The sequence below is a fragment of the Herpailurus yagouaroundi genome, unplaced genomic scaffold (assembly GCF_014898765.1).
Source record: "Herpailurus yagouaroundi ecotype Mexico unplaced genomic scaffold, PumYag 166, whole genome shotgun sequence".
Lineage (NCBI taxonomy): Eukaryota > Metazoa > Chordata > Mammalia > Carnivora > Felidae > Herpailurus > Herpailurus yagouaroundi.
The window spans coordinates 1,049,632-1,071,724 of NW_024412407.1; the positions used below are offsets into that span (position 1 = coordinate 1,049,632).

Sequence of the window (22,093 nt, forward strand, 5' to 3'; positions counted from 1 at the left end):
CTTTCTGGCTCCCTTCACCTCTCCAACTCTTTTCATTGAGCTCTCCCCTCAACTCTAAAACTCCCTTTAACCCAACGAGGTCATCCTCCCTCCCAAGCATTCTTACCTACTATTATTGACTTCTGAATTTTAAGATTCTACAACGCCTGCTAAATAAAAACAACTAGATTCCTGTCCTTGGTGTTTTGTTTGTTTAGGCTCTTCTGTAGGCTTGTCTCCTTTACGATTTCCCTCTTCCCGCCCCGCAAAATCCAAATTACACTTCTACCTGGATAACTTACACCAACAAGGCTTCCTTCCCACCAGCAGCCGGCCCTAACCAGTCTCATTCCCGCTTCGAGGGCACATTCGCCTTCCTAAGATGGCCGCCACGAACCCCGAGGAAGGCAGGGCGGGTTCCACCCACGCAAGGCCACTACTGTTCCGGAGACCCCCCAGGAGGATGGGCTAAAAAAGGAGAATGGCGCGAGGCGGGGGAACCTGAAGAGCAGGAAGGGGCCAAGGCGGGGCCCACGGCGAGGGAAAGGAGGGTCCACGCAGCCCACGCTCCCGCGGAGCAGAGGCCAGCGTCACAGGAAGTGGGGGCCCCACCCTCCAACGTCAGGGGCCGGAAACGAGCGTTGCTGGGGCGCGGAGGTGGGGAGAAAGCCACTGTGGGGAGAGCGTGTCTCCACCAGGTAGGTAAGGCGAGGCCCGTCTGGCTTGGGGCCGCCGAACACTTCCCCTTTAGTGTGCTGGGACACCTTCGCCCTCTAATATCTTACTTTTTCCTCCCGTAGCCTTGGGACTGTGGGTTCCCGGCGCTGCTGTTGTGACTGCGCACCCCGAGGGCCTCTACCTCTTTTGTCTCCATTTTTTTAAGTTAACCACCTTCCCCCCCACCCCTTCTCGAGTTTAGTCTCCTTGCTTAAATCTACTCTGATTGTTTCGTTTAAAGGAAGAAAAACGATAGTTTTCCTGAGACCCCATCTCTGTTAACAGTTTAACCGGTTGCTTCAGACTACATCCAGCCCCCCAAACTTGACTGCTTCACGTAATTTGTCCATTTCACCGCGGTCTAGTACTAGGGAAAAGGTAAAGAATCGCCTGTTAACAGTTCGTTACGGAAGATACTTCAGTGGACACGGCTGAATGATGAAGCTATGGATTCCAGGGCCCTTAGTCTACTGTAATTAGGCGTTCTGCCCCCAAAGTTTACGGTGGCTTAAAAATCAAGGAACCTAATACTTGGTTCTTCCTTCCAAACCTCTTATTTTTTATTGAGAAAGTGTAAAGTATAAGTAAAACTTGTCAAAAGGCAGATCGGGATTTCTTAATCCAGATATGAAAAATATTTTTTACAACACTTTCACTAACAGTTGTCATTAAGAAATGGGCTCCACAGCAAATTTCTAAACTAGAGTTCCAGCTGATCACTTGTATTTCCTATCATAGATTCCAAGGCTGCTTATGTCATAGAATGGGGGGAAGGGGTGTAGAATTGTATGAAGGGCCAAAGCAGAGCTTGCTCTAGAGACAATAGCCATAAATCTAGCCAATTTTGAGGAGTTTCCTACGAGAATGGCTTTATATAAATTTAGTTCTTCCCCATAATGATGTTTGTTTAATCACAATGCTAAATAGGGGGAGATCTTCAGTAGAAGAGGATCCAAACTACAGAACTATTTCCTATCCTTTAATCGTCTACATTTCTGGTGGAGAGTTGTACTTTTGTTACTGTGTTATCCATAAAATGAACAGTTCTTAAGTCCTAACATTCAAAAGTTTTCCCTCAGTGGTACAGGGAATGAGTTCTAACTGGAGGCACTTAACCAAGTGTATCCATTTTAGCATAGGAGATTGGCAGGGGGGAAGGGAGGTGAAACATCACTGGAATAAGTGTGGCACTTCGCAGTCGTGCTTGGGAAAAGTCACAGAAATAATAAACTAGAATGGCTCTGGGCTTATTGGATCCATTAAGTGTGTACTTAAAGTAGACTGCCTTATCACCTGAATACAGTTTAAATTAGTAGTCATATTTGGTTTTTCTTAACTGTCTGTGAGCCCTGGAATTTATTCCAAGAGCGTGTGTTAGGCAAGCATGTTAAAATACTTCAAAGTAGTAAAGAATGCTTTAAAGGAGGGTAAATATTTGGGGGAACAGGACAGGCTTTCTTATATTGAACTTGGGTAGCTTCAATTTCAGTTCGACTCCCCTTTTTGGGACTTCCTTTGGTACATTTTTATTTCTGGTTACCTGAACCCCTGCTTTTTTTTTCCCCCCTCAGCACTTGGATTCGGCTCCTTCATTTCCAACATGGAAGAAACTTACAGTATGTACTTCTTGTTGCTTTTAGAAAATAAGTTAAATTCTTTACATATAGTTTTATGTCTGACAAGAGTTTTAGTGTGTTGGGAAGAATTCACATTTCTCCCTAAACTGCTGAAGATGTCTATGTGGTAGGTAGTAGAGAAATACCCAAAGTGGAAATAAGACACTTGAAATTTATCAAGCTTTGAAAAGGCTGCAGTTGGGACAGCTGTGTTAAACTATATTTTTATTAAATGAAGCATTTTAATTTCTCAGGACTTCAGTTGCTCCTATTAAGGGGCTAGTAACCCCTGTTTTCTTTCTATTTTGAGGAATAATATTGTGTACATAATGATGTTGACGTACGTTGAATTTTTAGGATTTAAAGACATCCTAGGAAGAATTCTTAATTCTCAAGTGACCCAGGCACCTTACATGGCCCAAGAAGTCAAAAGGGAGTGAGCACCTAGAATCATACAAACGTAAAAACAAAAGAAACCTGAAAAATCATTTCATTTCACGTTCAGATTTTACCTACGAGAAAATAGAACCTGGGTTAACTGACTTTCCCAAGGTCGCGTGGTAAGGGACAGAGTCCTATGTTTTTCATGTGTCATGCCATACTTGATACCATAAGGCACTATGGTTTCTAGGTCCTAACCAAGTTTAAAGAACCTCTGCATCAGTGAATGGATGAAACTTGTCAGCAGGGCCTGCTTTGTTTCTTACTTTGCTGTCTCGTTCAGAATGTCTTTAGAGTAAGTTCCAACGAAAGGATATTTTCGTTCCATTTTACCTTCAAGGAAGAGTTCAGTAGAATCTTTATTACCGATCTATAGAAACTACATGGAAATGGTCTTTATTAAATATCTACATCAGAGGTTTTCAGACTTTTGAGCATGCAGCAGAATCACCCAGGGAGCTTGTTAAAACTCAGATTGCTGGACTCAATCCCACAATTTCTCATTCAGAAGGTCTGGGACCCAAGAATTTGCAGTTCTGACATGATTTCAGGTGAGGCTGCTTGTCAGAGGACCACACTTTGAGAATCCCTGATCTAGAAAGCTGATTCTCTTTGGTCTTCTGTAGGGCTCCCTCCCCTACTCCCTTAATTTTTCTTAAAATATTATAATTTAAGCCTGGAATTCCATGTGAGATAGGCAGATAAATATTTATTTGTTCTTGGAAGCTTACTACTCTATTAAATTAGAAAGCAACAACTCCCCTTTATGTCTCTCATTCTTTACTTTTTTCAGCCGTATGTTTCTATTTTGCTTAGAAAAATATCACTTGGGAGTGTGTTAGAAATGCACAGTGTCAGGACACCATCCCAGACCTACTGAATCAGAATCTGCATTTTAACACAGTCCCCAAGTGATTTAACGCCTAGGGATTATGTTAAAGTTTGAGAAGGTCTGCTTTAGAATATACTTGACCTTCTCAAACCTTAAATTTTAACCTTAATCTGATAGATTGTGGGGCCCCCGGGTGGCTCAGTTGGTTAAACGTCTGACTCTTAGTTTGTCTCAGGTCATGACCTCATTGTTCCTGGGATCAAGCCCTTTGCTGATGCTGAGGGTACAGAGCCTGCCTGAGATTCTCTCTCTCCCCCTCTCTCTCTGCCCCTTCCCTACTTACATGCGAGCGCGTGCGCTCACGCGTGCACACACGTGCTCTTTCTCTCTCAAAAATAAATAAACTTAAAAAAATTAATTTGATAGATTCCAGAAGATTTCCAGTTTCTGCTTGGGAGATGTACCTCTTAGCTATTGGTACTTTTGTTGGGTCTACTCCTGATTTCTATGAAGTTTCCTCCATTTTTTCTCACCGTGGGTTCCAGGCCCTACCCAAGGGTAAGGAACATCTGAGTCTGTGCTTTTAGAGGCACCTTATCTACAGGGCTTACTCTGTTTTCCAAATTAAGTTATATTCCCAAAAAGCCAGACAGAGTTTTTGCTGAGCAGTTTGATAGTACTTATTACAGGTATTTATGACTTTAAATACACCTGTATCTCAATGCCGCACTCTTAGGTATCTGTCCAAGAGAAATGCTCATACAGTACACAAAGAAGTGTATACCAGATTGTTAGTCACAACATTATATATAATAACAAAAAACTGGAAACAACCTAAATGTCCATCCGTATAAAAACTGATTAAAAATCTATGGCACATCCATATGCAACACTAAAATATTCCTGTTACGGTTTGGTTGTTTTTTGTTTGTTTGTTTGTTTGTTTGAATATTCCTTGTATGCACTGACATAGAAGGAGCTCCAGGATATATTAAGTTTAAAAAAAAGGGGGCAGGGGGTTAGGGCATCTGACTGGCTCAGTTGGAAGAGCATGCAACTCTTGATCTCAGGGTTGTGAGTTCAAGCCCCACATTGGGGGTAGAGATTATTTAAAAATGTAAATAAAAACTTAAAAAAAAAAAAGCAAATAGCAAAATAGGTGCAGGAAATCCTGTCACAAACTACTATATGGATGAACCTTGAGGACATTATGCCAAATGAAATAAGCCTGTCAAAAAAAGACTACCCTAGGGGCGACTGGATGGCTCAGTCTGTTAAACGTCTGACTTCGGCTCAGGTCATGATCTCCCTGTTCATGGGTTTGGGCCCCGCATAGGGCTCTGTGCTGACAGCTCAGAGCCTGGAGCCTGCTTCAGATTCTGTGTCTTCCCCTCTCTCTGCCCCTCCCCTGCTCACGCTCTGTCCCTCAAAAATAAATTAGAACATTAAAAAAATTTTTTTTAATAAAATAAAAAATTTTAAACAAGGCTACCCTATGCTTTTACTTATATAAAGTATCTAGAATAGTCAAACTCATATAAACAAGAAGCAGGATTACTGGTTGCTAGGGATTGGGGAGAGGAGAGAATGGGGAATTGTTGCTTGATGGGGATAGCATTTTGGTTCTGAATTGCTTGATGGGGATAGCGTTTCAGTTCTGCTAGGCAAAAAATTCTGGAAACTGGTTGCACAACAATGTGAATATACCTAACACTACCGGACACTAGACTTACAAATGGTTAAGATGGCAAATTTTATGCTGTGTATCTGTTTATCACCATGAAATTTTTTTTACTTAGAAGTAAAATAAAATTTTTCAAATCTAGAAACCAGTTGAGAGCTGACCTAAGTTACCAGAGGCCAGGAAGTAAAGCGTTAATGGTAGGAAGCCATCATCATCAGCTCTGATGCATGGCACTGTACGGGCAGTATAATGTGTACGAGTCATAAGGTGTATCCAGTCAGTCAGCTGCTGACATGGCCCGACATGTGCTCATGATGGAATGGATTAAATGAAGAGAAACTAATAAGAATTCTATCTGTAAACTCTCCCTGGGTGTCTTGAAGCTTCAGAAATATGAAAAGATTGCTGGTCAGGATGAGCCCGGTTGGCGTAACAAGCCTGCCCATCCTCTAATACTTTTCCTGCCTGTTCTTTCCGTCCTTCATGTCACCTTTCTGGCTCATTTGCATCACGATCATGGCTAGCAGTCTATTCCATGTTTACCACTCTTCCAGTGAAACTGCCTGTTTCAATTCCCCACTGACCTCTGATTTTCAGAGCAGTCTCCTGGTTTATAAGCTGCTTATCAAATGTGAATTGTTTACATGATTTCACTTTTATCATTGCCTTCAGTGATGGCAACAGCATTTTATTAGGTTGCCTCTTGTCCTCATAATATACTCAGAATGTGCTTAGCCATTTAATTTTTCTTTTTTAACCAAGCTTGTTAGAATTTGGGGCTCAGCTTGGGCATCATGTGAAGTCTACAGGTAGCATTATCCATTTAGAGAAACTTCTTTCGTAACTATAGAGGTAATTCCTGAAAGTATACTCTTCTTTTAAAAAAAAAAGTTTATTTTTGAGAGAGAGTGAGAGAGAGGGTGTGTGTGTGTGTGTGTGCGCGCGCGCGCGCGTGTGTGTGTGGGCGCGCGAGCGGGCAAAGGGTAAAGAGGGAGGGAGACCCAGAATCCGAAGCAGGCCTCAGGCTCTCAGCTGTCAGCACAGAGCCCAACGTGGGGCTCGAATCACGAACCGCAAGATCATGACCTGAGCTGAAGTCAAATGGTTAACTGACTGTGCCACCCAGGCACCCCAAAAGTATAGTCTTCTAAGGGTAGTTTTAAATAGCATGATCTAGGTTAGGGGGTTTCTTTCACATATGTCTGCAATTGTCTTAAACTTAGGAGGTTCTGTTTTTGTAGCTTTTTTTTTTTAATCTAACTTGATAATCACTAGATTAGCGAATTCTGGTTTTTCCTCACCTGTGTTCCAAACTATGAAAAGTAAAACCACCAGGGCGCCTGGGTGGCTCAGTTGTTTGAATGTCCAACCCTTGGTTTTGGCTCAGGTCATGATCTCACACTGCGTTGGGTCCTCACTGACAACCCAAAGCCTGCTTGGGGTTCTCTCTCCCTCTCTCTCTTCTCCCGCACATGTGCGCACACATACAGGCATATTCTCTCTCTCTCTCAAGATAAATAAAAAAAATAAAATAAATAAAAAGGTAAAACCACCTGTCTGATAAAGGTATTGTTTTCATTTGAGAGGTGTCTGCAGCAACCAAGATCAGGAACTACTTAATAGTAGTCAAAACAAACGAAAAAGAAATCTAGATCTAGAGCAGTGCTTATGAACTATTTTCACGACCTGGCATACTAGTAAATAGGCAGGAATGCTGGCAAAGGGTATTAACTACCCTCAATTTGCCCTAGAACTGACTGATGGGGGATAGAGGGCACACGTGCAGAGGAATCCCCCATCAATATATTGGCACACCATCCATTCTGACCTTTAGCATACTGGTTGGGAGGCTTTGGTTTGGCTAGCTAGAGGTAAGAATGACCCTGAATTAGCACATCTAGAAGGGAGAAGAGGCTGTCATTTCATTTAACGTTATTGTTGTTTTCATTGTTACTCTTCGTATAAAACAAATTTATGTACAACCAAATATGAACTAATAAGATCCTATCTTATCAATATCCTATCAAGCTATCCCATGATAGCTTGTTTTGCTAGACTTCCCAAGATTTGGTGGTAATACAGTTTTATCTTCTCAGAGTTACATTTTCGTGTTTAAATGTTTAGTCACCCTTTTTTTAAAATGCCAAGTTGTCATTAGACTGTCTTGTTCTATTGTTAAAGATTCTGTTGAAAAATCCAGTGTGTCTGGAATACTGGAGTTGTACAAAGCCTGGTTGGGTTTATGTTTATCCTCCTTTCTCTCTTTTAGTCGATTCCCTGGACCCTGAAAAGCTATTACAATGCCCCTATGATAAAAACCACCAGATCAGGGCCTGCAGGTTTCCTTATCATCTTATCAAGTGCAGAAAGGTAAGATATTGTTTGCATTATTTGCCTTGTAATGACCTCCTGAGTTCTTTTAAGAGACCAGATTTTGTAAATAACCGTATAATTTTGACAAAAGTGTTTTAACTTAATGCCGGAATTGTTTTAGGACTCTAACTACCAACATTTATAGAAAGGAATTTATTTCGTGAGTACATAAATTTTTTCTCGTTTTCATTTTTTTCCCCCTTAACTAGTGACAAAACACCCTTTATATGCTCTTTTCACTCTTTGTAAAACAGAGGAAACACTAATTTTTGCTAGCAACGAGAAATCCCTCTTCGCTTGTAAATTTGATGTGTTCATTGTCCTGATAAGGATTGAGTGCCATAATACACTTATTTTTTATTTTTTTGTTTGTCTGTGTGTTTAGCGATGTTAGAGAAGTTGAACAGCTAGAGGTTAGCCTAAGAAAAGATTCCTAAAAATAATCATTTCTCCAAGTTTAAACAGTAAGCGTCTTTGGAGTTGGGGGGGTGGGGGGGAGTCATCTGAGTTTTTTCTCTGGTCTTAGCTGATGTAAACTACTTTAATTCTGGTATACTAATTGAGGCACTTAGAAAGGATTTTTAGAATACAGATGTCAGATACAGAGGGCAAAGGTCTGCAAGGATTTTTGCTTGGACAACATTTTTGGTATTTAATCCAAACTGCATACAATTCACGTATGCATTAACATCCTTTAAAGGGTGTTTCTCTTGTAATCTTGGAGACATGGTTGTAATGCCATTGGTGATCATTTCTCCACCCCTTTTGAATCTCTAGAGCAAGGATCCCTTAAAGTTGAACCTGGATAATCTGGACCAGCAGATACCACAATGACTTCCTTCCCTAGGCTCTCAAACATGCCCCAAGGGTAAAGGTTGGGAAAGGAAGCCAAGCGATAAAAAGACGCTGTCTTTAACTCTCTTCTTGTGATGCTCTTAATCTTTCACCACAAAAATCTTTGCATTGGAATGCTCGCAAATTCCTCACAATTTTCTTCATCCTCTGTTTTTCTCTAGTGTCCTCCCCCTTCACATTATTTTTACATTTTTGAGTATCATTTGTGATACGTGTTTTGCTTCTAATAATAAATGAATTTCTTAACTGCTGATATACTTGCTTACAGGATTTGGGTGATGTTAAATACTTTGTTGTTTTGTTTTTTAAAATAAGAAACTTGGTCAGCAGAACAGACCCTCATTTGGGCTTTTCCTCAGTACAATAACCAAAATAAAGGTCAAATTGTTCACAGCCTCATTTCAGGGATCGTTACTTTAAATAAGCATTCCTGTGTTAATCTGAAAAGCCATTGCTTTGCTGCTTCTGCGGCTCCCTTCCAACAGCTATTTTCCAGCACTATTGCATTGCAATAATAGGGGCGCTACTGCAATGCAGACCAAGAGCGTGTTTCCGTGTTACCGTTTCCTGAATATCACCCTTCAAAGACATCCAGAGAGCTCCACCATTATAGGCTGTGCTGCCAGAGTCTTGTGACCCTGAGAAAGATGGCTCAAATACCCAATCCGAAATTCACCATGTCCTTCCGTATAAGCCACTTTTGACCCAGTATCTGTGTTGTCAGTCTCTGCGATCCTAACAAAGAAGCTTATGTTTTGATGATCTTGAGGTCACCTGTACAGTCTGTGTGAGTGATAAATGATTCCCTCTCACTTTTCTACCATGAGTTTGCCTCCCATAGTTAAGCCACAAGTTTATTGAGAGATATTAGTGGAGTCGTTTATAGAATAAACCACCTTATTTTGACAGACCCCTTAATTTGTGTTCTGCAGAATCATCCTGATGTTGCAAACAAATTGGCTACTTGTCCCTTCAATGCTCGCCACCAGGTTCCTCGGGCCGAAATCAGCCACCACATCTCAAGCTGTGACGATAAAAGTTGTATTGAGCAGGATGTTGGTAAGACTAGCTAAAATGTTCCAGTGCTAGAGGTTAGCCCTAGCTATGTATTGTGCTATGTTGTCACCTTGATTTTTGACTTTCATCATTTGAGAAGAATAATACCTTTCTGCCTTTGAGTTTTTTATCTCATCAGTAACAGGTTGTCAGGTTGTGTTTGTCAGACTGCTTTCCCTTCTGAACAGCCTGATCCATTTTACCAATAATTCATCTAAAAATAAGAATCATTTTATTGCCGTAAATATGATAAATGTCTTTGTTCCTGCTTCTCTTTCTTCTGTCAGCAAAGGGATAAGACCTCTCTGTTTAGCTTTTGTAGCATCCATTTTTCAGAAACAAAGACCTGTTAGGCTACCCTGCAACCTTTTAGGCCATTGACCCCTTTTAACATAATTGGCGATGTCCCCTTCTTACAGCAGAGTCTTTATTATCTTGCAGTCAACCAAACCAGGAACCTTGGACAAGAGACTCTGGCTGAGAGCACCTGGCAGTGCCCTCCTTGTGATGAAGACTGGGATAAAGGTGAAGTGTTTCTATGTCTTTTTCTTCACAGTGTCTAAATTCTCAAGTCATTTGCTTTAGACAGAAGGAAGATTTTCCTTTTTTATGAGCACACCATGTTGTGCAGAATGCCTTATTATTTTTATTGGGCCCCAGAACGAGCACATTTGTATCACTGTGCAGACACGTGGAACGGCCTATCCCTCTTGATTGGAAGAAGCACTTCTTTACATCTGTTTTTTTCCATAAATTGTGTTGTACCATCTGTGTTTGGTTGTTACTGGGCACGTTTATTATTATTTATGTTGCTGTGTTTATATCCTTCAATTAAATTCCTGCTACTGTGTCAGGCAGGGTACTTGATCAATTTTTACTTGCTTCTCTAAACTTAGGTGTATTATTTCCCACCTCACAGATTCAACTAGCATAAACTACAGCACCACAAACTGTGTTTTGCTTTCTTTGGCAGATCTGTGGGAACAGACCAGCACCCCATTTGTCTGGGGCACAGCCAACTACTGTGGCAACAACAGGTAAATGAAATGGTCTCATTCCCAGCACTGCCTCCCAAAATCCAAGTGCTCTGTTACCAAAGGAAGCCACCAAAGCCTGATTTGATCTCGTTCCTTAATGATGTTACTTGGTGGTAATGTAGTCTAGATGTGGTTTTGACGAGTTATTTTCCTTTTTTATTCCTCAGTTCATAAAAAAGTCACATGCTTTGTGTTAATCACTATGGGAACACAAAAATACTAGCTTATAGCCTAGCAAGGGAGACAGTGGTACGAGACATTCTTGTGTCTGTTTGGTTTTTTTGCTAGGTTCACGGTATTTAAACACTTTGAAAAAAATTCTCCAGCTACACCACATGGATCAGTTTTACTCTGGGTAGCTAGTGTCTAAGGAAAAATAATCTTAAAAGTTTGTGACTTGAAACTGGATAAGCCAGAGTACCTTTGGGTAGGGAAGAAAATGCATCTCTTCTTTCCACTGATTTGTATCTAAATCTATAAGATTTCTCATTACTGGGGAGCCTGGGTGGTTCAGTCTGTTGAGCATCCCAACTCTACATTTCAGCTCAGGTCGTGGTCGTGATTTCATGGTTCATGAGATCAGGGAGTGGAGCCTGCTTGGGGTTCTGTCTCCCCTGCTCATTTCTGCATATTCACTGATTCGTTCTCATATTCTCTCCCTCCCTCCCTCCCTCCCTCCCTCTCTCCCTCTCCCCCTCCCTCCCTCCCTCTTTCCCCCTCCCTCCCTCTCTCCCCCCCAAATAAACTTTAAAAAAAAAAGTTTTCTCATTACTGCTTCATCTTCAAACAAGACCAAATTGCAAATATTCAGAAATGAAAATATTTATGGATTAGAAAATGAAGGAATGAGATGCTAGACTTCATTTTTCCCCAAATAGAATGCTTATCAATTTTTATTAACTCCTAAGATAAGTTAACAATTGCACGTGTACCTTATTGTGTGTGTGCACTAAAATAAAAGAACTTGAAGATGAATTTTAATAGTACAGTTTTAATTTTCCCTCCGTCCTATGAGATGTGTTGCCTTTGGTTTGGTTGTCTTGGCATTTTATCTCTCATATTTGTTGAGTGAGTTGATGAGCCTGTCACACAACCGAACAGTAGATGGCATTGCTGTTTATCTCAATTTCTGGAAAATGAAAATGGTCAGACCCATCTTAATGCTTTTACAGAACAGTGAGCTTTTCAGAGAAGTAGTAATCATTCTAATTGCAAGAATGTTTTGATGGAAATGTGTTTACATGTCAGAATGTAGTTTGCTGTTTTCCCCCAAATTACAAAAAACACATTTTTGATGGTCTTGTGTGTGCCTGCCTGGAGAATACAGATAGGCGGGCATAGGCAAATTTGTCTTTCTTTTTGCAGTCCTGCAAGCAACATAGTTATGGAACATAAGAGTAACCTGGCTTCAGGCATGCGTGTTCCCAAGTCTCTGCCGTATGTTCTGCCGTGGAAAAACAGTAAGTGAAATAAAGGCAAAATGCTTTTATTCTTTTCATTGTGCTAAATACAGTTGGTCTTGACTAGCCAAAAAACGTGTTCAGTGTGAACACATTACACTCGCATGACCCTGAGAGTGAGTGCCTCCTTGAATTTTGCATTCTGAGCACTTCGCTTTCTTCACCCTAGCCCTGGCCCTGGTTAATAACAGGAAAGTACAGGATCTCAGAAACCAAAAGAATGTGCTCAAGTTGGGGTGACCACTGACATCAAATACCATGGGCAAATTTGGGGACCAATAAAAAAGCTATTAATTTTGCCTAGGAGGAAGTCATCCCTGACATTCAAGGCATAATATCAATAGGAAACTGGGATTCGAAATGGATTGCAGAGACCTAAAAGGAGATGAAAGAGAGAAAATGAAAGTAATAAGTCAGAAGAACTGGCATTAAGAATAGTATTCCGATGTCTTCCCTAGGCATCAGAGGCCGTTCTGGGTAAATAGGTACTGAATTCATATCATATCACCCCGATAAATTCCCACACCCAAGATACTGTCATTTTTATTTAATACGTACTTTCCTAATGTTGCTCCCAAATGCACATTCCCTTGATCTCAGTCTCTGCTGCTGTTGGAGCTAATTTTGTAGGTGGCTAAAAGATTCCCTTTAAAACATTTCCCTTTGGATACTTCCGTTTCCAAAAAAAATGAGATCACCAAATCCTATGCCTGAAGGCTTGATAGGTAATGAATGAACTATTCTTTTCCCATGCATTTGAGTAGAACCCAATCACTAATTTTGAATTCTTCTACTTTTATACTGTAATTCAGCCTACCCCAGGAATAAGTCATTTGTGTTTAAATTTTTTTTTTTTTTTCAACGTTTTTTATTTTATTTTTGGGACAGAGAGAGACAGAGTATGAACGGGGGAGGGGCAGAGAGAGAGGGAGACACAGAATCGGAAGCAGGCTCCAGGCTCCGAGCCATCAGCCCAGAGCCCGACGCGGGGCTCGAACTCACGGACCGCGAGATCATGACCTGGCTGAAGTCGGACGCTTAACCGACTGCGCCACCCAGGCGCCCCAAGTCATTTGTGTTTAGTAAGAATAGGGAATGGAGTGAGTTTCAGTTGTCATGGTGTATTTATTTTGAAATATTTCTACTCCATAGATGGAAATGCACAGTAACTGAATATCTATCTCATCAAGTAAGTGTTTCAGTTTTATTTCACTATCTCTTCAGAAGGTAGCAAGATTTAACTGGACATAAAGCAATTTGGGTCCAATTTTCTTTCAGATTATGGTACCAAATTAAAGCTTTGTGTGTGCCTCTGTTTTTTAAGTATATAGCTTCTATTATGGCTTTACACGCTAATGAATAGGCATTTACTGGTTAAATTAGAATTCTGTTAACATGCCAAGTTGCTTTCCCTAACGTTAATACACATTGCCTTTTTCCTTTTTCTTTTCTTCTTTTTTTTTATCAAAGTTGCATTCTAGATCTATCATGCCTTTTTAATGGGCTTGAGATTAATCAGAGAGCTGTGCTTCACTGCTCTGCAATTTTTCCCTGTGCTGTACAGTTTAACACTCATCAAAAAATTCACTCCTTTTAATGAGCACTTAAAAGTTTGGGGTCTCTAAGAGTCTTGCACTGTCGATCTTATCTGAATACCTGATTTAGTAGAATCTCACAAAATCTATATGAAGGGAGCAAAATCTTTTTACAGAGAAAGCCTTTCCTTGAGGTAACCCTGTACACCTATGGCAGAGCCAAATTTGATGCTTCAAATGCTATTTTGGTTGAGGTTGCCTGGCCGTCTTGCTCCTGGCAAAAGGAATATTATTAGTCTAGGGAGGAGATGATATCCCCACTGTCATGCAGATAGTAGGCTCTCTGTGAATATTTACTTAATGAGTAATTGGCCTGATGCCTTCCAGTTCATTCGCTTCCTCGGGACGTGAAGCAGGTGGATCTCCTGTGAGTTAGGGTTCATGTTGTACCAAAACTGATGTTTCTTCTAGTGAGAAGCAGAAAAGAGATTCTAAAAGCAAACACCCTTTAGCCACGGACAATAATATTTACAAGTTGCTTCTAGGTACTATCCATTTTTCTTGGTAGGTTCTGATGTCACATGGTTAAATACATCTGGAAACCAGAAAATTAGATTTGGCCCCAGAAGAGAAAGTGCTACAGCAGCACTGGGGTGTGCCAGGAAAGCACACACTGACCTGGATGAATGGCGAACTTTGAAGCCTTCTCTGACATGCCTCCCAAGATGCTTGGTGCTCATCTCCACTGGATAGCTACCTAATAAAAATGGTCTAGGGGCGACTGGCTGACTCAGAAGAGCATGCAACTCTTGATCTTGGAGTTGCGAGTTCGAGCCCCACATTGGGTGTAGAGATTACCAAAAAAAACAAAAACAAAAAGAAAGTTACTCTAAGATGAAAGCCTAGGAAAAGCTCCTGTCTCTAACACTGAATACTAGATGTTCCTCTCCTTTGGAACTTAACTCTTTGCTGTTAAACCCCTTACATGCTGAAAATGTATTTTTCTGTATAACCTCTGAGGAACCAAGGGAAAAAAATTATCCTAGTTTAGGTAAGAATCCTTAAACAGCCACAGACCTTTTTATTCTCTTAATAAAAAATAAAGCATCATATTTTGAATGCCTGTTGTAGAATGCTGTAGCTTCTTTGGAAAGATAAAAAAAGAGATAGAAGATAGGACTTTCTCCCTTAAGGAACTTAAGTATGGGTGGAGATTTTTTTGAATACATATACATAAAAAGGGTCGGTTCACCTTGCATTTACTATGCTTTTATCTCATTGTGTTTTTATCAACAAATCTTTTTACTAGGTAAGTGTCTCGAAGCAGGTGATATATTAATTTTTGTTCCCCTAATGTGCATTGTAAACAGCTCAAAAAATATTACTGAACTAATGAGTAGATAGAGTATGTGAGAAGAGAAAAAGATAAATATGTTAGTTGAAATTAATCCAGAATTGTCTCTAGGAGTCAATTGTATGGATAGTCAATTCTGATTTTCTTCTCACTCATGAAACTGTTGACACAAGGAGTGTACATCGATCTCTGTGTAGAATGTTTTTAATTCAATTAACAAGTTTCTGTGTGCTTAGTGGAACTGAAAAGTTAAGGGTCAGAAGGTACTTGGTGTTCTGCCATTAACAATAGCAGATTCTTCCAGCTGACCAAGAGATTTTAATCAGGTTGTGTGGCCTGTTGTCAGATGTAGTTGGTGTTTTTATCACTGACAGGAACTAAGATCTCTTCTTTTTCTCTCATTTCCTTGCAGATGCCAGACCCTAGAAGACTCTTGCTTCTTCCTGCTACCAATGGGTTCTTCATTTTTTTTTTTCTCCTAATCTAATTATAGAAAGATAAACTGTGACTTTCAAACTGACAAGTACCTTTTTGTTTTTTCCTCCCTGCTTTGAGTCTCATTCATTTGATGCAGGAAAGAACTCTCAAACTCAGAAGAACTGCTTCAAATAAAGCATCAACATAGATAGCTTGATAGTTTCATTAAGTACCTGCAGCCCCAAGATCAGAAATCACATCCTGTTCCACATTAATGAAACATAATTATTTAAAGTTATCTTAAAGGATCCAGCTAAAGCAGGCAAGAAACTTGGGTTGGAAAAAAATAATAACTGTATTTATGTTCTCTGACACACATCGGCCAGCTTCTTTTTAGAATTTATAGGAATGGGCCTTTTTTGATCAGTGCATCTTTTTATCCAGAGTCCTCAAGATGTTGATAGCATTTATATAGCAATATACCCCATTCTTGGTTAAAATCTTAGAACATCTTGCTCTCTGAATATTTCCAACCTAGGGTAGGTTTCTTTTCATCTCTCCCACATTCCAGCTGGAAATTGTACTCGGTGTCAAACCAGGTGTAGATTATGTAGGAGTGAAGATTGGAATGGAGAGGAACAATGTATGTGTGGGGAAGAGATAGGCTTTCCACCTGTGTGTGAAATTTGATTAAGCTTCAAAGCTTAAATTTGTGATGGCCCTGCCGACTACCCTGGGATTTGTGTAGAGTAAGTTCAATTTCTGAAACACCCAAAGCTCAGGCTGTCCTAGCATCTGGTTGGCCCTCAAGAGGAAACCTCATGATTTCCCCAGACCAGTTTTTTTGTTTGTTTATTTGGATTATCGGTGCGTTTTTGGTTTTTTGTTTTTGTTGATTGGTTGGCTTTTTCAGGTTTAGTTTGGTTTGAAGTCTGCATGGAGAAGGATATAGGATGTGGTATAGATAAGGATTTGGATGAAGCATACTTACAAATAATTTCAAAAATGATCTGTCTAGCATTGTTTGTGGGTAACAGATAAGGGAGAGTGGGCTTTTATGGAATGCCTCCTTTCATGAGTTTTCCATTGGATTCTCTCCTAATAAAGCAGAGCAGTTTATTTAGTTGCCGTCTCTAAAAACAGGTTCAAGATAAGCCCCAGTACAAGGTATTTCTGCTTCTAGCTGTGTGATCTTAAGTGAATAACTAAACCTTTTCCTCTGGAGATGGTGATAATGTATGGACGGGGGAAAAAACACCCATTATGCCACTAAATCTGGTTATTTGTATATCAACCAATACCTCACAACCTAACGTTTTAAAAGTACTCGTCTTACTGGAAAATTACAAATCCCTGTTGATTTCATTTGTTTGGGTGATAACAACAAAACTGTCTATTCTGTAGTTGTAATCCAGAACACCTAACCAATTTAGGAAGAACAAGCAGGGGTGTGAGTCTCATTGCAAAGAATTAACTGCTTGAATACAACTCAACAAAAGAATCAGAAATCACAAAGTCACAAAACATCTGACCTTTTCGAGTGTGAGTACCACTCACTGTAGGAGAATGCCTACCTCTGTTAATTTCATTAGCTCACAAAATAAACAAGCCTGCTGTTTCTTTAGTAAACTAATGATTAAAGCAGCCAATTTGTCTGGTCCAGGAGCTTTCAGGGACTACTTGGGATGTTTATTGGGCCTAGAATTCACTAGTCTGGATTTAGTTTACTAGAGATTTTTGGAAATTCCCAAAAACTAGAATAAAGAAGTGACTAAGTCTATACATCTGTCAGAATTGGGAAGGAGAAACTTCTCTGTGAGATCCTCTTTTTCAGAGGATGACTTCCCTTTGGAATGTGGACAGGTAAGCAGCTGAATATTCTGCCTTAATTTCAGTTAAAGTCAAGTGTTACAGGTTAAATGCAGAGGTATTTCACAAGCTTAGCCCAGAGAGCCTTTGAGGCCCGCATTTCAATCTTATCCAAGGCTTCCATACTCTACCCCAAGGAGAGGATTTGCTTTTTGGAAGATTGCCTTTCGCTGTAGGGGTTCTAGAAGTGCCATTGTGATTTGCAAATGTTCTTACCAGGGATAAACACGTGGAGGTAAAAATGATTCTGAGCTCTCCTGGTAGCTGTACCCGAGCTAAACAAGGAGAATATCTGGATTTAATTTCAAGTAATGCATGGTAGTACCTTTTCCTCGTTAATCTCTTAGACAAAATGTATATACCTATACTGGCATTCTTGGAGTCCTTTAGTGTTACTTTTCCCAGTTCATTTTAAGCTTTAAAGTAGGCAGACACTAAGGAGATAACATTGTGTTTATATTACCATTTTTAAAGAGGCAGGTTATAAAAATCAAGGTGATTTGTATACTATATTTTAAATGATTGAAGCAGGACTGGCCTTGGAAAGGAGACCTTTAAGAAAATACACATTTTCCAGGGTGCCTGGATGGCTCAGTCAGTTAACTGTCCGACTTCGGCCCAGGTCATGATCTCACAGTTCGGGAGTTCAGGCCCTGCGTTGGGAGCCTGCCTCAGATTCTGTGTCTCCCTCTTACTCTGCCCCTCCCCCACTCACAGTCTGTCTCTCTCAAAAATACAAAAAATAAACATTACAAAAAAATTTTTAAAAATACACGTTTTCTTGTGCCAACTCAGTGGGTAGCATAAGGAAAACCACCAAAATTCTATGAGAAAAATACTGTAGTGACCACTCATTCTTTTGATCACTGTCTTCCTGGTACGATTAAGGTCCAGAACACATTCACATCCTACTTTACAGTCCTGGCCTCTTCAGAAGCCACTGAGGACACTATTAACCTGCTACCCCAGTACCAACAGTCTCAGGTGACTTTCTATAATAGCTGTACTGAGGTCTGACCAATGCAGACCTTTGTATGAACAGGACATTTGCCCTTTACACAGCAATTCCACTGCCTGGTCCAACTCGCTTAACTCATAAACTTGGTAACTGGTGAGACAGATATAAAAGTTAAGATTGTCTATAGCTAGGAAAAATAGCATCCTAGGCCAGACAGTACCCCTGGAGAACAACCATATGGTCAGCAGATTTGCATTTGTGTTTACCTTAAAGACTGTTTTGTATAAAAACTAAAATAGTGGAAGAGCCTTTGAAGAAACATGAAGACAAGAAGACCTACACATTTTTATGGAGGATGTAAATCCAGGTTGTATGAAATATTTCATAGTAACCCAACCATGCCTCTTCGTTTTTATTAAAATGCTTGTCATTGAGGGGCGCCTGGGTGGCTCAGTCAGTTGAGCGCCTGACTTCGGCTCAGGTCATGATCTCACAGTCCGTGGGTCTGGGCCCCACATCAGGCTCTGTGCTGACAGCTCGGAGCCTGGAGCCTGCTTCGGATTCTGTGTCTCCCTCCCTCTCTGACCCTCCCCCGTTCATGCTGTCTCTCTCTGTCTCAAAAATAACGTTAAAAAAAATAAAGTGCTTGTCATTGAAATGAAGTCTGCTTTCTAGTTCATTCTCAGGCTTGGGTTCTAGGTTTTCATTGGACAAGGTGACAGATTATTTGCTCCTTGTGTTGGTTTTCTGTAGAGGAGAACTTTCTAGCAGAGGTACAAATTAAAAGTGATGGGAAGTTTTGATTTTGAAGTTAGAAGCTCCACTGAGATATCCTTTTGTTGAATTGGAGATGTCAACAGAAGAGTCAGTGTTGTAGCTTTATAAAGCCCTTGAAAAACATATGGTTCTGCTAGGTGTGTAACTTTGATGCCCACCCAATCATATCTCATAGCCTTGGAGCTGGAGGGGAGTTTAAGAGCAAAGCTTTATCTTACATATGAAGAAATAGGTGCTGTACAAATGTGGAACATTCGAAAAAAAAAAAAAAAAACCGGGGGGGGGGGGGGGTTCCTGGGTGGTGGCTTAGTAAGTTGAGAGTCTGACTTTTGATTTCGACTCTGGTCATGATTCCAGGGTTGTGGGATCAAGCCCCGTGTCGGGCTCTGTGCTGAGCGTGGAGCCTGCTTAAGATTCTCTTTCTCCCCTATGCCATGCTTCTCCACTTATGCTCTCTCTTAGATGGATAGATAGATAGACAGACAGACACAGATAGGGAATGATAAACACAAACTTCAAGACAGTGGTTATCTCCAGTGGAGAAGCTGCGGGGATGGGATTAGGGAAAAACACAGTATATTATTCTATTCAATAAGTTGGGTGGTAGGTTTCCTGGTGTTTATCTGATGCTTCAGACGTGTGTATTAAATACTATATAACTGGGCATTAAATACTATATAACATAGCACCAGGCTATGAGCTGTCAGCACAGAGACTGGGTGGCTCAGTCAGTTAAGCGTCCGACCTCGGCTCAGGTCATGATCTCATGGTTTGTGGGTTCGAGCCCCACATCCGGCTCTGTGCTGACAGCTCAGAGCCTGGAACCTGCTTCAGATTCTCTGTCTCCCTCTCTCTCTGCCCCTCCCCTACTTCCACTCTGTCTCTCAAAAATAAATATTTTAAAAAATAAAATGAATAAATACTATATAACTTTAAAACATGAGGAACAAGTATTACATAGTTGCAGAGTGCTTACTTTAGGCAAACCACTGTTCTTACCTGACATTTTACATACTTTAACCCAGGGTGGAGGAAAAAGAGGCCCAGAAAACTATCTTTGCCAAGGATCCGTGGCTTATTAGTACTGAGCTGTGACCATAACCTGGGACTTCTGATTTCTAATTTACTGCTTTTGGCTTCTAGACCCTTCCTGTTTCCCTAAATGGTAATTTGCACCCAACCTCTCACTCTCCCAGGCTGTGAGTTTCCTTTTGAACTCATTTCCATGTCTGTCACCTTGGACTTCATAGTCACTCCGGTGGCCTAAATCAGCACCCTGAATTCTCTTGACCACATTGCTTTTTTACTGTCTCTGCGTCACCAATTCCCAAGTCAAGTGGAACCCACTATCTCTTACACCCTATTTCTTCTGGGTTCTTGAGCATGGTGGTAGAAAATCGCCTAAATATGCCAACTGACTCCACTGCAGATGTATGATTTCTTAACTCGGGTATTCATTCTTGTTTGGCTTTTTCAAATTTACCTGGTGACCACTGCACCCTTTTTATTCTCAACTTTATCTTTTTTTAATTTTTTTTAATGTTTTATTTATTTTTGAGAGAGAGACAGAGTGCAAGCAGGGGAGGGACAGAGAGAGAGGGAGACACAATCCGAAGCAAGCACCAAGCTATAAGCTGTCAGCACAGAGCCTGATGCGGGACTCGAACCCACAAACTGTGAGATCATGACCTGAGCCGATGTTGGACACTTAACTGAGTCACCCAGGCGCCCCTATTGTTCTCAACTTTATAGTCCCTATTTCCCATCCTTACTTTCAGCAGATGGCTTTGCCTCTTACTCTCTAGAGAAAATAGTGGTCATCAAACTTAGCTTCCTCTTTTTCCCATCTCCAGACTAAACTCTTAGAGCATCCACTTTGCCTTTATCTCAGGGGTATGCTTCCTCTCCAAGGCTAACCTCACCCTTGCTACCTGCTCTGTATCCCAGTGTATTAGTTATCTGTTGGTGCATAACATTTCCCCAAAGCTTAGTGGATAAACCAATAATAAACATCTATTACCTTCACAGTTTCTATGGGTAAGGAGTGACTTAGGCGGGTGATCCTGGTTTGGGGTCTTTTATGTGATTGCAGTCAAGATGTCAGCCCGTGCTGCAGTTTCCTGTACACTTGACCGAGGTTGGAGGTTTTGCTTCTAAGGTGGCTCACTTACTCGCTTGGCAGATCAGTGTTGGTTGTTGGCAGAAATCTGAGTGTCTTCACAACATGTCAGCTGCCTCCCTTCAGAGAGAGTAAGTTAAGAGCAAGTTGGAAACCGTAAATTATTTTATGACCTACCAAGAGTTACACAGTATCATTTCCACAGTATGCTTTTGGTTACACAGCTGAGCTGTAGCAGGGGGTTTTACAGGAGCACCAGCACAAGGATCACCGGGAGCTACCTTGGAGGCTGGCTGTCACACCCACTTCTATCCTCCACTATCTTCCAGAAGTTATTTGCTCTTTTCTCTTTACCTTAATTTTATTTCTCTTAAACTCTTTTTATGTGTCATACTTTTCGTTAATAAATAGCCTTTGGGGCGCCTGGGTGGCTCAGTCGGTTGAGCATCCAACTTCGGCTCAGGTCATGATCTCGTGGTCTGTGGGTTCAAGCCCTGAGGTCTCGGGTTCTGTGCTGACAGCTCGGAGCCTGGAGCCTTCTTGGGATTCTGTGTCTTCCTCTCTCTCTGCCCCTTCCCCGCTCATGCTCTGTCTCTCTCTGTCAAAAATAAACATTGAAAAAAAATTTTATTTTATAAATAAATAAATAAATAGCCTTTAAGCTCCAAAAATGCTAAGGTTACATTTGTTCTTTTAAAAAACACACACCTAGGACTTCTGGGTGGGTGGTCAGCGGGTGAAGCGTCCAACTCGTGGTTTCAGCTCAGGCCCTGATCACACAGTTCATGGATTCAAGCCCTGAGTTGGGCCCAGTGCTGACAGTGCAGAGCCTGCCCAGGATTCTCTCCCTCTCTCGCTCTGCCTCTCCCCCATTCTCTCTCTCTCTTTCTCTCTCTCTCTCTAAATAAACATTAAAAAAAATTTTACCTAGTAATTCTTTCCCAATTTACCTAATAATAGTTGCAGAGGCTTTTTGAGCATTTGATGTGCCAAGCACTGTACAAAAGCACATTG

General features: G+C 40.9%; 1 protein-coding gene and 1 long non-coding RNA gene across 4 annotated transcripts in view; one reads left to right on the plus strand and one right to left on the minus strand.

Annotated features, from left to right (window-relative positions):
• Window positions 1–481: 481 nt before the first annotated feature.
• Window positions 482–15,567, plus strand: GTSF1 (gametocyte specific factor 1). 2 transcript variants are annotated; one of them, XM_040487890.1, is made up of 9 exons: window positions 482–677; window positions 2,268–2,312; window positions 7,539–7,639; window positions 9,430–9,556; window positions 9,995–10,078; window positions 10,527–10,590; window positions 11,956–12,050; window positions 13,203–13,239; window positions 15,352–15,567. In XM_040487890.1, the coding sequence occupies exons 2-8, from the start codon at window positions 2,297–2,299 to the stop codon at window positions 13,217–13,219; spliced, it is 504 nt and encodes a 167-aa protein (XP_040343824.1). In that variant the 5' UTR covers window positions 482–677; window positions 2,268–2,296; the 3' UTR covers window positions 13,220–13,239; window positions 15,352–15,567. The 2 variants fall into 2 exon arrangements, with proteins under 2 accessions (XP_040343824.1, XP_040343823.1); XM_040487889.1 differs by lacking the exon at window positions 482–677 and adding an exon at window positions 1,570–1,694.
• The window catches only part of LOC121038439 (uncharacterized), a 28,198-nt gene continuing 17,564 nt past the window's right edge, over window positions 11,460–22,093 (minus strand). For both annotated transcript variants that reach the window (XR_005794347.1, XR_005794346.1), the window contains 3 exons: window positions 20,981–21,199; window positions 13,943–14,052; window positions 11,460–12,425 (listed from right to left, as the gene is read on the minus strand). This is a non-coding gene — a long non-coding RNA (uncharacterized LOC121038439). The remainder of the gene's footprint in view (window positions 12,426–13,942; window positions 14,053–20,980; window positions 21,200–22,093) is intronic.

Coding starts and splice junctions, on each gene's coding strand:
- GTSF1 (XM_040487889.1), top strand. CDS start 1,613: ATGCTAAATAGGGGGAGATCTTCAGTAGAAGAGGATCCAAACTACAGA. Junction 1,695..2,267: donor TTTAATCGTCTACATTTCTG/GTGGAGAGTTGT, acceptor TTCCCCCCTCAG/CACTTGGATTCGGCTCCTTC. Junction 10,079..10,526: donor TGATGAAGACTGGGATAAAG/GTGAAGTGTTTC, acceptor TTTCTTTGGCAG/ATCTGTGGGAACAGACCAGC.